At 40.3% G+C, this 12181-nt stretch overlaps 1 protein-coding gene across 1 annotated transcript in view; it reads left to right on the top strand.

Annotated features, from left to right (window-relative positions):
• The window catches only part of ABCA4 (ATP binding cassette subfamily A member 4), a 72099-nt gene extending 61213 nt beyond the window's left edge, over positions 1-10886 (top strand). Inside the window, exons 38-49 of the mRNA XM_057402749.1 lie at positions 1304-1451; positions 2423-2546; positions 3254-3383; positions 4283-4403; positions 5147-5209; positions 5317-5423; positions 6399-6540; positions 7106-7240; positions 8694-8797; positions 8879-8971; positions 9282-9531; positions 10454-10886. Coding sequence (XP_057258732.1) covers positions 1304-1451; positions 2423-2546; positions 3254-3383; positions 4283-4403; positions 5147-5209; positions 5317-5423; positions 6399-6540; positions 7106-7240; positions 8694-8797; positions 8879-8971; positions 9282-9531; positions 10454-10576 — 1540 coding nt within the window. The 3' untranslated portion in view covers positions 10577-10886. The remainder of the gene's footprint in view (positions 1-1303; positions 1452-2422; positions 2547-3253; positions 3384-4282; positions 4404-5146; positions 5210-5316; positions 5424-6398; positions 6541-7105; positions 7241-8693; positions 8798-8878; positions 8972-9281; positions 9532-10453) is intronic.
• Positions 10887-12181: the final 1295 nt, after the last annotated feature.

Below are 12181 nucleotides of genomic sequence, written 5' to 3'. Positions count from 1 at the left end.
AGTTCCTGATCTGGGCAGTTCCAAAGGCTGAGCAAAGTGGTATATCGTATTTGCTTTCTCTAATATTTCTTTGTTTCTCTCTCCTGGGTTACAATCCAGTCAGATGTGCGAGGGTACCTGGGGTGATAATAAGCTTTGCTGGCTTTAAGTTTTCTCAGTTCTAGCAGTTTCTATTGCCCTGCATTTTGACAGCAAAAAAGACCAAGCAGAAAAACCTTTTTGCTTGGTAACCTGGGAAAGAATGCTGGGACCAGTGCTGTTTAATATTTTCATCAATGACCTGAATGAGAGAACTGAATGTACCCTCAGCAAGTTTGCTGATGATACTAAACTGGGAGGAGTGCCTGACACATCAGAGGGCTGTGTTGCCATTCAGCGAGACCTGGACAGGCTGGAGAGTTGGGCAGAGAGGAACTTGATAAAATTCAACAAGGGCAAGTGTAGAGTCTTGCATCTGGGGAAGAACAACTCCTGCTGGACAGTAGTGAAGGGGAAAGGGACCTGAGGGTCCTGGTGGATAGGAGGATGACCATGAGCCAGCAATGTGCCCTTGTGGCCAAGAAGGCCAATGGCATCCTAGGGTACATTAGAAAGGGTGTGGTTCGTAGGTCAAGAGAGGTTCTCCTCCCCCTCTATTCTGCCTTGGTGAGGCCGCATCTGGAATATTGTGTCCAGTTCTGGGCCCCTCAGTTCAAGAAGGACAGGGAATTGCTTGAAAGAGTCCAGCACAGAGCTACAAAGATGATTAAGGGAATGGAACATCTCTCTTATGAGGAGAGGCTGAGGGAGCTGGGACTCTTTAGCTTGGAGAAGAGGAGACTGAGGGGTGACCTCATCAGTGTTTACAAATATGTAAAGGGTGAGTGTCAGGATGATGGAGCTAGGGTATTTTAGTAATGTCCAGTGATGGGACAAGGGGCAATGGGTGTAAACTGGAGCATAAGAGGTTCCATGTGAACGTCAGGAAAAATTTCTTTACTGCGAGAGTGACAGAGCACTGGAACAGGTTGCCCAGGGGGGTTGTGGAGTCTCCTACGTTGGAGATATTCAAGGCCTGCCTGGACAAGTTCCTGTGTGATGTACTCTAGGTTACCCTGCTCTTGCAGGAGGGTTGGACTAGATGATCTTTTGAGGTCCCTTCCAACCCTTAGGATTCTGTGATTCTGTGATGGCATCTCTGTTCGGTTACACCATTTCATTACACTCGGGATGAGAACAAAGCTCAACTTGTGTTCTCATTAAGTCAACTGACATGAGGATACTGAGAAGCTGTTGTCATAGTTTTTCTATCTTTTGCGTGCAGATGGGCAGTAATTCCCATGATGTACCCTGCTTCTTCATTCTTCAATGTCCCTAGCACTGCTTATGTTGCGTTATCTTGTATTAATCTCTTTGTGGGGATCAACAGCAGTGCTATTACATTCATCCTGGAGTTATTTGAAAATAACCCGGTAAGTAACATTTTTGTTAACACCTGGTTTTACAGAGCTGTGCCAAGGGTGTCCAGACATAACCAGCTCTAACAGTAACTGTCTTTCTTTACCTTCCCATTTCTTCTGGCAGTAAATGAGTGGGCAACTTGCTGAGTAGCTGCAGGACAGATGAGCAGAATAATCCAGAGAAGCAACTCAGGGCAGTTGATATCTTGTGCTACACACGCAAGTGACATTGAGTGTTTTTCATCCCTATGAGCAAAACTTCTGTACACTTTCACAGCTGGGGAGGAAGGGACATGGCACTTTGTGCTTGCTTCCACAGCTTGGGTTGTACAGGAAGGTGTAGATGGTAGAAAATCATGGAGTCACCACTAAGGAAGAAAAGACACTCCTGCAAGTTATTATGTTAGAGGAGATGTTCTGCTTATAGTAACATTTTGAGAATTGCCCCCAAATGGCTTAATACCACCAGGAAGGTGACAGAAAACACAAGAATAGACAGAATACAGTGAGTGCCAAAATTAGTTCTTAGGCTAAGACATCAGTACCTTGTACGCACAGCTACACCTCTACGGTTGCTGATACTCTCTCCACTGTGACTGACACCCTTTCTACATCTGACAGCAATCCATTATGTGTGATAGTGTGTTTTCAAACACCATGTGCTGATCAAGCATTGTTATTTGCCAGAAAGGAGAAACAATGAACTTAACCAAAACATTTTGGTATTGTTACCTTTGAGAGTAAGTCTCTGTTGCAGACATTGTGTCTCCAGAGGGAGATTTGGTGTCGGTGCAGCTAGGCTGCTACTAGCACAGTGTTTTGGGTATGTCCACGTTGCACCAAAGCCTAAATAACTTGATAAATGCTCTGTTTTCTCTCTTGTAAGAAGACAGAACATCCAGTTTTTCTGACATGACAAAGAACTTTTCACTCATGTTGCTATGTTTTCTAGTTTCAACTGCTTATTATGTTGTTTCTTGTAGTCTTTACTGAAGTTTAATAAAACGTTGAAAAATGTGCTGATGGTTTTCCCACATTACTGCCTGGGCCGTGGACTCATTGACTTGGCTGTGAACCAAGCTGTAACTGAAGTATATGCCAGGTTTGGTAAGTAAAGCCAATAAGCAACAAGTTTTATCTGTGTCAAGTGTCCTGACTATGGATAGGATGGTTGGAAGCGTTATCTTGGAAAACTGGTGGCTGTTTCTGAAATACTTCCATTTCACATAATCAGGTGGATGATGAGTATAGAAGTTCAACCTCTTTGAAGGAATCTCAGCTTCTGATACAGCTGCCAGAACTCTACAGTCCAGCCACTTGTCTGTCTTTTCATCATTTGTTCTACAACCCTTAGGTATTACAGGAGGATTTGTTATTTCATTTGAATACTTCAGTGGCCTTCTTGTTAATTCTTAAAGTGGCTTCTGCTCTTTAAATGCACCCTCTTGGGATATGGCTGTCTTTGATATCAGACAACTTCTTATTAAAAGAGTAGTCATATAGCAGAACTCAGCTGGTTTTATTTAGAAAATGTGTCTTTCACACAATTCATGCAAATTTCTTGTTACGTTATCCAAATCAGTGCATATTCAGAGAGCTTATATTAATCTTTACTCCAATGCAGCAGCTGAACTGGAAGTGTATCCTCTTAAGAATCTTTATAAGACACTGGAAAATGAAGACGTTGCCTGATCACGATCACATAAAGTACAGATTTTCATCCCAAACCATTATGATTATTCCTTTTATTCTGAGGAGCAGTGGGGTTTCTTCAGCAGTATTTCACCTTACTTTCTGGTGCTCTTTCTCCAAAGGTGAAGAACATGTTTCCAATCCTTTTCAGTGGGACTTTGTTGGAAAGAACCTGGTTGCCATGGCTGTTCAAGGGGTTGCATTCTTCTTTCTGAACCTCCTTATGCAGCACCAGTTGTTCTCCACAAGATGGTATGTCTGAAATCCTGTATTAACGTTCCTTTGTTAGCAGTGTCTCTTTGTTATTCTCTATGTCCCCTTTTTCTTTTTCTGTGAATTGATCAGCCTTTTCATTTTTACTTGCTTGAATTCATCCTAATTTGTTCATATCCTGGTCCAAGAAAGCAGTTAAAAATTTACATTATCTTAGTAGGATTTAGGAACATATTATTAAAGAAATGAGTTTTCTTGAATTAAGATTTTAATGTAATTTCTTTTTAAATTAAGACGCTGTAATACTGAGATTACTGACTGACTTGGAAAGTTTGTCAGGTCGTAAGTACAGGCATGAGGTACTAGCTTGACACCCCAGGGCAGGAATTCTAGTCAATGGGACAGGACAGTTGCTGCCTGAACACTATGCAAGCTTCCCCTCTGCTTTACAAATGTGCCTCTATCTCAATGAAGGCAGCTACTTTCCAGGTGTGAGTGGGTCATTCACTCTGTTCAACATTGCCAGCAAGAGTACTAATTGTACTTTTAGACTGTCTTGCAATGCAGTTATAAAAATACTTGTTTACAGGGAGGTCCACTCAAAAGACCTGCAGGAGGACTATCACTAGCTACTGAAGAGCAGCAGAAGAGTGAAAGCTGTGGCTGAGGGTCAGGTTATGTCATGTCAGTGACTGACAAGGCATGCTCTTTTGAGCAAGCCGTTTCCTCCCTTTTAGTATTTAGAGATTAACTTTCAAAGGTCAGGGATTCTCCCAACAGCAGGAATGCTTCAGCCAGTGTCACATTGTGAAGTTTCAACCCACTGCTTCCACCTGTCGCATTTTTAGCAGTTAATCAGCTATTGTTTCCCACTGTTATTCTAACTATGTGCAGGGCAACTCATTGTTTCTGCAGTCAATCTCTTGGTTTTTTTCCAGGTTTGCTGAGACTGTCATGTCACCTATTATTGATGAAGATGAGGATGTTGCAGAAGAAAGAAAAAGAATTATGAATGGAGGGAACAAAACAGATATCTTACAATTACAAGAACTGACCAAGGTAATGCTTTGAGAAGAATGAAACAAATTAGTCTGGTGTCAGTTTATTCTCTCAGAATATATTTCAGCTCTGGATTCAGATGGTATTGTTTTAAAAATCAACCTTGTGCCATAGAAAACAAGGTTTGGTTTGGTTTTGGGTTTTCTTACCTCATGCTGTCTGACATGACTGGTATCTATTGCATTGGTCCACTCCTACTATTAGTCTTTTCTTCTGCAATGCTGTTTTTTCCATAGGTGAGTTTCAATCTCAAGTTAGCTATTTGGTTGCTTTCACGTTGAGGGTTATAGCTGTTGTTAATTTATCATCTTTTCAGACATTGAAGGCATCTTATTTATGCTATGAGAAAGTATGCAAGCTTGAACTACAGAAATACAAAGATTACACACATTGTTGTGTTTTCATGAATAGAGAACCAGAGTATCATTCTTCAGACTACCTTGCTGTATTGTTCCGCTTTGGTTTGACACATACTTTGTCCTAGCAAAACATCAGGTCTGTCTTCTAGTGCTAAAGATAAGAAGTAAAAGGCTGCATGCAGAAAATGAGGAATTGTTAGGGGTCATATCACACTTAATGTAAATAAATATCTTTGTAGAATGCTTACTCTTTATTTTAATTTTATATACTTGGTTCTAAAGTTGCCTCATCCCCATAGCATTAAACTAAACATTTCAGAATATTTTCTTTGCTGTAGATGTCTTTAAATAGGAATTTTCTTTCTTTTTTTCCTGTCAATTTAGAATTATGCAGGAAGGCACAAGCCTGCAGTGGACAGACTCTGTGTTGGCATCCGTCCTGGAGAGGTAGGTTGTTCAATAACACTGATTACATTCCATCATCAGATCAGATTTAATGCCCCTGCTGATTTAAAATGGAAACACTAAAGAGTATGATAAATTTTGTAATTTAGTGCTTTGGTCTTTTGGGAGTGAATGGTGCTGGCAAAACAACAACATTCAAAATGCTGACTGGAGATACTGATGTGACATATGGAGATGCGGTAGTGGCTGGCAATAGGTAAGTACCTCAATAAAACCAACTGTGACAGTCCATTTACCGCAGCAAAACTGCCCGGATCATTGTCTTAATGACCTAGCAACTCTTTTCCAGTTTTATGGCACTGGGAGAGACCACAGCTAGCACACACTGGCACTTTATACTTTTAACAATCTGTTGTAAGATCTGTGGTTGGTTATAGTAATGAGACAAGGCAATTGGATCTAATGGCAGGAGCTCACAAACACAAGATAACCAGTCCAACGTGATGCTTCCATCTGAGCTTTGGGACTTTACTCTGGCTGTTTTTAGCAGCTTTGTTTACACAGTGCTGGCATAATGTCAGGAGTCAATACAGCATGGTCTGGTATTGACTTATATTAGTTTAATTGCAGGTTATGTCTTGGTTTGTTAGATGTATTTGGGATTTGATTCTTTGTCCATTGATGTAAATTGAACAATAGCTGTTTTGTTGTCAGGACATGGTGCTGGGCAACCTGCTCTAGGCGACCCTGCTTGAGCAGGATGGGTGAACAAGGTGACCCCCAGAGGCCCCTTCCAACCTCAATCATTCTGTGACTCTGTACCTCTTCTGTTACTAGTGAAGTGTTAATCTGTCTGTTCCCAGTGACCACACTCACAGATTAAATTGACTGATTTTTTTAATTCTAGAAATAAGCACAATTTGGAAAAAAAAAAAAGATCTGAATGATTGTTCAAATAACTTCTTATTCTGTTAGCTTATACTTAAACAGGAAAATGTGGGAGGGGAAATGGGCTTACACTGTTAACCAGGACTGAGCTGACTTAGATGAGAATACATTCCTTGCTATTCTGTACAGACAGGTATTTTAGTAGGATGTTGTATCAGGAAGAATAAATTCTCCTCTTATGAAAGCTGTTGCCTCAGAAAAGAAAAGAGATTTTATTCAAACTGTCCATCTCTGCCTGAAAGGTAGTAGTATAGAACTAAGATTCTTTCCTTTGTTTCTTCAGTATATTGACCCACATTTCTGATGTCCGTCAAAACATGGGATACTGCCCTCAGTTTGATGCCATTGATGACCTTCTCACAGGACGAGAACATCTCTACTTATATGCACGTCTGCGGGGGGTTCCAGCAGAAGAGATTGAAAGGGTAAAGCATTCTTGCCTCTGACTTACATGTAGTTACAGTAAATATTTGTGGTTATTAACTGGGTTCATAACATGCCAAGGGCCAGAATTTCCGAAGTGGGTTTGCCTTTTGTCGTGTTGAAGTCCTGGGAGTGGTTCCTGTCATTTGGACGGTAAAATACAGGACTATCAAATGCTGTTTCTTCAGCATTAATGGTACTTGCAAAACAGTGGCGCCAACTGTGGAAGTCTAAAGATGCAGTTGCCATGACTCAGAACTACACTGATTGCTGTTTTGTTCTTGTTTTTAAAGCTGTTTATGCATAAGAAAGAAAACACAAGATTCCAGAAGAAAGTAATTTAAATACTTGCACAGATAGGAGTCTACAGCTCAGGCTGGTTTATGGCTTTCCCTCAATACTTAGAATTTCCCTCATCATCATAAAATTTTTGGTCTGCCCTGCTCCAGTTCCAAGACGAATGTGCTAAAACCCAGGGGATTGCCATGTCTGACAGAAGAGGGATGTATCAGCAGTCCTGTCCGTTATGCATTAGCTGCTGTGTGAAAAAGATGGTCTTTCTCACAGGTTGCTGAATGGGGGATCCAGAAGCTGGGGCTTCCAATGTATGCAGACCACCTGGCTGGTACCTACAGTGGTGGCAACAAGCGCAAGCTTTCCACTGCCATTGCACTGATAGGCTGCCCACCACTCATCTTGCTAGTAAGTGTCATGATAACATAGCTCTGCAATAGTTGAATATAACATCTCATAAAACTACATGCTAAAGAGGTACAAGGATGTTTATGACAGTTCTTGCAAGCTCCTCTGCCTTCAACTTAAATCTACTTCAGTGTTTAAAGCTCTGCTGAGCTCTTTAATTTCAGGGAGAGGCTTGGATGCAGAACTGTTTCAAATCGACCCCAAGTGATGATGAAAAAAAGCTCTTCAATAAAGAGTGGTTTGAGATAAAATCTATAGTTCAGCTGAATCTGAATTTAAATCCATGTTTGGTTTCAGTCTGCCTTTTTTTGTCAGATTAGAACCACTCATGTAGAAAATGATCTTATGACATATACCTTGCTGCTTTATCCAGTGGAACAGAGGAAAGTAGCTATTGTTTTGCAGCCTTTAATATCTTTGGAATGAATTACACAAATTTTGACTAAACTATACAAAAGCTGAAATGTAGCTCTCATCAAATAACATATCAGATAATTGCATATCTTGAGGAAAACTTTTAATGCAATTACTGCAAAAGTTCTTTATTTAGATTATACTGTGCCACTTTTTTGTAGGCTGAAAAGAAACATTTTAATAACACTTTAATAGTATGGTTCCTTGTGCCATTTAATGTGCCATTACAGGTACTCTGCCTGTACATAACAGCTAAAATATCTTCTCATGATATCTTAAGACAAAATGTTCAATGAATGCTTTCTTTCTCCAAGATTTTTTCAATCCTTTTTTGTTACTAACTGGGTTAAGTGATTTATGCAGGACCAGATCCTTAGCTGGTGTGAATCAGAGTAACTTTACTGGCTTCCTGGGTTGAGAAATCTGTCCTATCTGTTTTTGTAAGCAGGAAGTTTACGTGGGGAGAACTCACTCTCCTCTTAGACGAGTTGTTGCCCTAGAAAAGAAGGATTTCATTTGAAGTGTCCATCTCTGCTTCAAAGCTAGTATTGCAGATATGAGATTCTTCTCTTTGTTTCTCCAGCATATTGACCTACATCTCTAATGTCCATGAAAACATGGGAGCCAAACTTGACACAATTTGATGTAACTGTGTAAGCCTTTTTCCCTTTAGTTATGTTTAGGGTCCCAAATGGTTTTATAATGGGGTATCACAAATGCTTACATTTTTTATATCTAAGAAGCTAGAGTGGATGCTGCATTTGTTGTAATAGTCACTGCATTCTCTTCCCTGTAGCTGCACAGTGACAGCATTATATCCTTACCTACAGTTTCTTGTGCTTGTTTCCTTCCTGCTTTCTGCCAAGTACATTAGTACCCATTTACTCATATACTTCTCAAGCTGCATGTGCTTTCTGAAGGCACAGATTTTAGCAGGGAAGCAGCAATATACCAAGACCTAAACACACAGTAACTTGATTCAAAATATATTTTCTTACCTGCTTATCTAAGTCTGAGTGTCTTAACATTTCCCTTACAGGATGAACCAACAACTGGAATGGACCCTCAGTCCCGCCGCCTCCTGTGGGACTCTATTGTCAGTGTGCTCAGAGATGGGAGAGCTGTGGTTCTAACCTCACACAGGTAAACAGAATTCAGAATTCCAGAGCAGATGAAGTTCATCTGCTGCCTTTTACCTCAAGTATCTGTTCTCTGTTTTGACAGTATGGAAGAATGTGAAGCCCTCTGCACTCGTTTAGCCATCATGGTAAAAGGTACCTTCAAATGCCTGGGCACAATTCAGCAACTAAAATACAAGTAAGTAGAATACTTTTATGGTGTTTTTAGTGGGGAAACTTAGTGTATGTGACATGTACCATTCTTAAAACAGTAATCCATTCTAAATAGCTGTTGTTTAAACAGACCTATTTCTGAGTGCAGCTGTGGTATCCTAGACAACTTGAGCAGATACCATTTCAACTCTGTTCTGCAGGGCAAATGCCAGGCCTCCTACAAAGCTAGATATTATGCATTATCTTTGAGATACTATTAATGTTTTCATAGCTGCAGAAAATTAATTTCCTTCCTGTAGAATGAAACTGTCTCTTTTTCCCCATGTGTTTCCCAGGTTTGGAGATGGCTACATAGTCACCCTGAAAATCAAAGCTCCAAAGTCTGGGCTGCCTCCAGATCCTACTCCTGCTGAGCAATTCATACGCATGAACTTCCCAGGGAGTTTACAGAGAGAGAAACACTACAATATGCTGCAGTATCAGATCTGCTCCTCCTCTCTGGCCAAGATTTTTCGGTTAATAGTCTCCAATAAGGAAAACTTGCATATTGAAGAATATTCTGTGTCTCAAACAACTTTAGATCAGGTGAGTGAAAGATAAAGCATCCATGAGAAAGCCTGTCTTGACCAGACCTTGGCAATGCAATGGGGATGTATCCCAGCAACTGAAGGATCAAACTGTACAGAGTAGAGAATTATCTCACGCCTCCTTCTCAGGCAAAATTCCCAGACCCCTAGTCAAGGAGGATGGATCAGATATGAGGTCTGTAATTAATTCCATGTGTAAATAAGTGTCATTTGAAATCTGGTAAGAAATTTTCCCAGATGACAGAATTCTCATAACCCATTCCTTAAGGAGCAGCAGACTGAGCAAGGTCAGGTATTCAGAATGAGGCTTGCTGAGCTGGGAATAATGTTTGTTTATTAATAAGAGATTCGGACTGTGTTGTGTCAGAGATAGCATGATATCCGTTAAATGTTGATAGCTCCCTGTCATGCACGGTTATGCAGGAGCAATTAAACACACAAAACCTAGGAAGTTCACTGGGACTTTTGGCAACACCCATTTGTTAGGGGGTATTAGCCCTTTGTGCCTGCTTTCCTAGGCAGCTGAAGGTCCACATATTCAAAGGTGTCTTTGGGAATAGTAGAGAGACATTCCTGGCTGCCTTACAGCTTTCTACTAAAATATTCAGTCTCCTTTTCCTCATCACAACCAAACTCACTCATGCTGTGCAAGCCAGGCAAACCTGGCTGAATCCATCTTCTGCTTAAGAAGAAGGATTTTAGTGACAAGCAAGTGCATCCAAAGGAAGGAAGTTGCAAGGAGGTTTATCAAAATAAAGAAGGAATTAATGATCTCTGCTGATACACAGTGTCCCAGTTCATGTCTACAAATTCCCTGTCTCTTCTCTACAGAGAGGCCGAGAGGATGCACATGTACAGAGACATTCCATGAACTCATCTCAGTTGATGAGATGGTGACATTTTCTGCTTTCCTCACACAGGTTTTTGTGAACTTTGCTAAACATCAGATGGAGGATGAGGAAATCCCTTTGCACCCCCGTGCAGCTGGAGCCAGCCGAGAAGCGAAGGTGTCCCCTGCTTTGCACCAGCAGGCAGTTGCATAGACTTCCTACAGTCACTAGCACTTCGAGTGTGCACAGTGCAAAGATGTGCCATACCAGAGGAGTACAAGGCTCAAACAAAGGTCCCCACCCTCAGTGTTATACTGACTTTTTTTTGCACCTTTCTGAGCACTGTGTTTGCAACAGCAACAGCCCTAGCAACAGCAAACTTCTACTGCTCTATATGGAACAGTATATGCTGAAAATGTCAAAGGAACGGCAGGTCCTTGCTATAGAACAAAATCTTCCTCTATCTTCATTATAAGATACAAGAGGATACATCTTATTCTTCCTTGTTGACATGTATAGAGCATTAAAGGTAGGTTCTCCAGCTGGCCCTTTTAGACTGGTAGGTTTTTCTTCTTTAAGTCAACTAGACCAGTCAGCAGACAGGTCCCAGTGCAGAGAGTATGGCCCAGCTGAGAAGTGGATTCCTGCCATCCTGACTGTGCATGACTACCAAAGTCAGAACATCAGTGCTGGCTGATGGGGCTAGAGCTGGGAGACTTCTTCATGTCTCACCAGGCTGCCAGTGAAAACAGACAGTTGTTTCAGCATGAATGGGAAGAATTAATTCAGATCTCAGACCCAGGCAAGAAATTTGCTTTTTAAAAAAACCCAAACCTTAATGAAAATGATCTCATACTCATCTTCCAGTTTCTTCAATAAAAGCATAATGTCAAAATGGAGATTAAAAGGCAAGAAAGTATGTCCAAATTTTCTTCAATAGAAGCATAATGTCAAAATGGAGATTAAAAGGCAAGAAAGTATGTCCAAATTTTCTTCAATAGAAGCATAATGTCAAAATGGAGGTTAAAAGGCAAGAAAGTATGTCCAAATCTGCCAAAAGTTTTGTTTCCTCATGGAGGTGTGGAAAGGTATCTTTGTTACTAAACGGGATCAATTTTTCCTTCTTTCCTATAATTGGACCTGAAGTGGGTGTAAAGTATGAATAAGGTACGTGCTTTTCTCTGTGCTCAGAAAGAGGATTTCAGCCTGCTTGTGCTCCACACTGCACTCAGTGGGAAACCATTTGGCATTTAGTTCTTTTCTCTGCTTCACAGTTAAACCAGTGGAAAATGTCAACACAAAACAAATTTGCGATGATGTATTGCTTCAGTTACCTACCAGGTCTAACCATTTCTAAGAAATCCTCTCTGAGATATGTTATATAGAAATAAAATCTGGGTCATGTGGGGTTTTTTTGCTTTGTTAGGTTTTTTTTCATTGCTTGATGTAGATTTTTTTTTAATCTAAGGACATTCTTACTTTTTACTCTACAAAATATAATGAAACTTCAGCAGCCAGCTGTAATTTTCTTCTTTTGCCATAATTATTTCAACTGATTTCAAAATAAAGTCTAGAATTTATTGCATATTTCACCCTTACAAATAGTTGAAAAAATCCTTCTATACATCCATTAGAGAGAAATAAATGAATCATGAAACAAAAGAGTATCTATGCCTTCTCTTCATATGCTAAAATAGTTTCTTGAAAATGTAATTCAGATAGAATGCAATAGTCTTTTTTTTTTTACTAGGTTTTGCACAAAACCCAGCTAAGTCCCACTGAACATGTTGTGAAAAAGAAAACACAGGAAGTCCAAAA

The sequence above is a fragment of the Pezoporus wallicus genome, unplaced genomic scaffold (genome assembly GCF_028554395.1).
Source record: "Pezoporus wallicus isolate ANWC-B61680 ecotype Strahan unplaced genomic scaffold, APGP_CSIRO_Pwel_v1 contig_8333, whole genome shotgun sequence".
Taxonomy (NCBI): domain Eukaryota; kingdom Metazoa; phylum Chordata; class Aves; order Psittaciformes; family Psittacidae; genus Pezoporus; species Pezoporus wallicus.
This window is presented reverse-complemented; position numbering and strand designations above follow the sequence as displayed.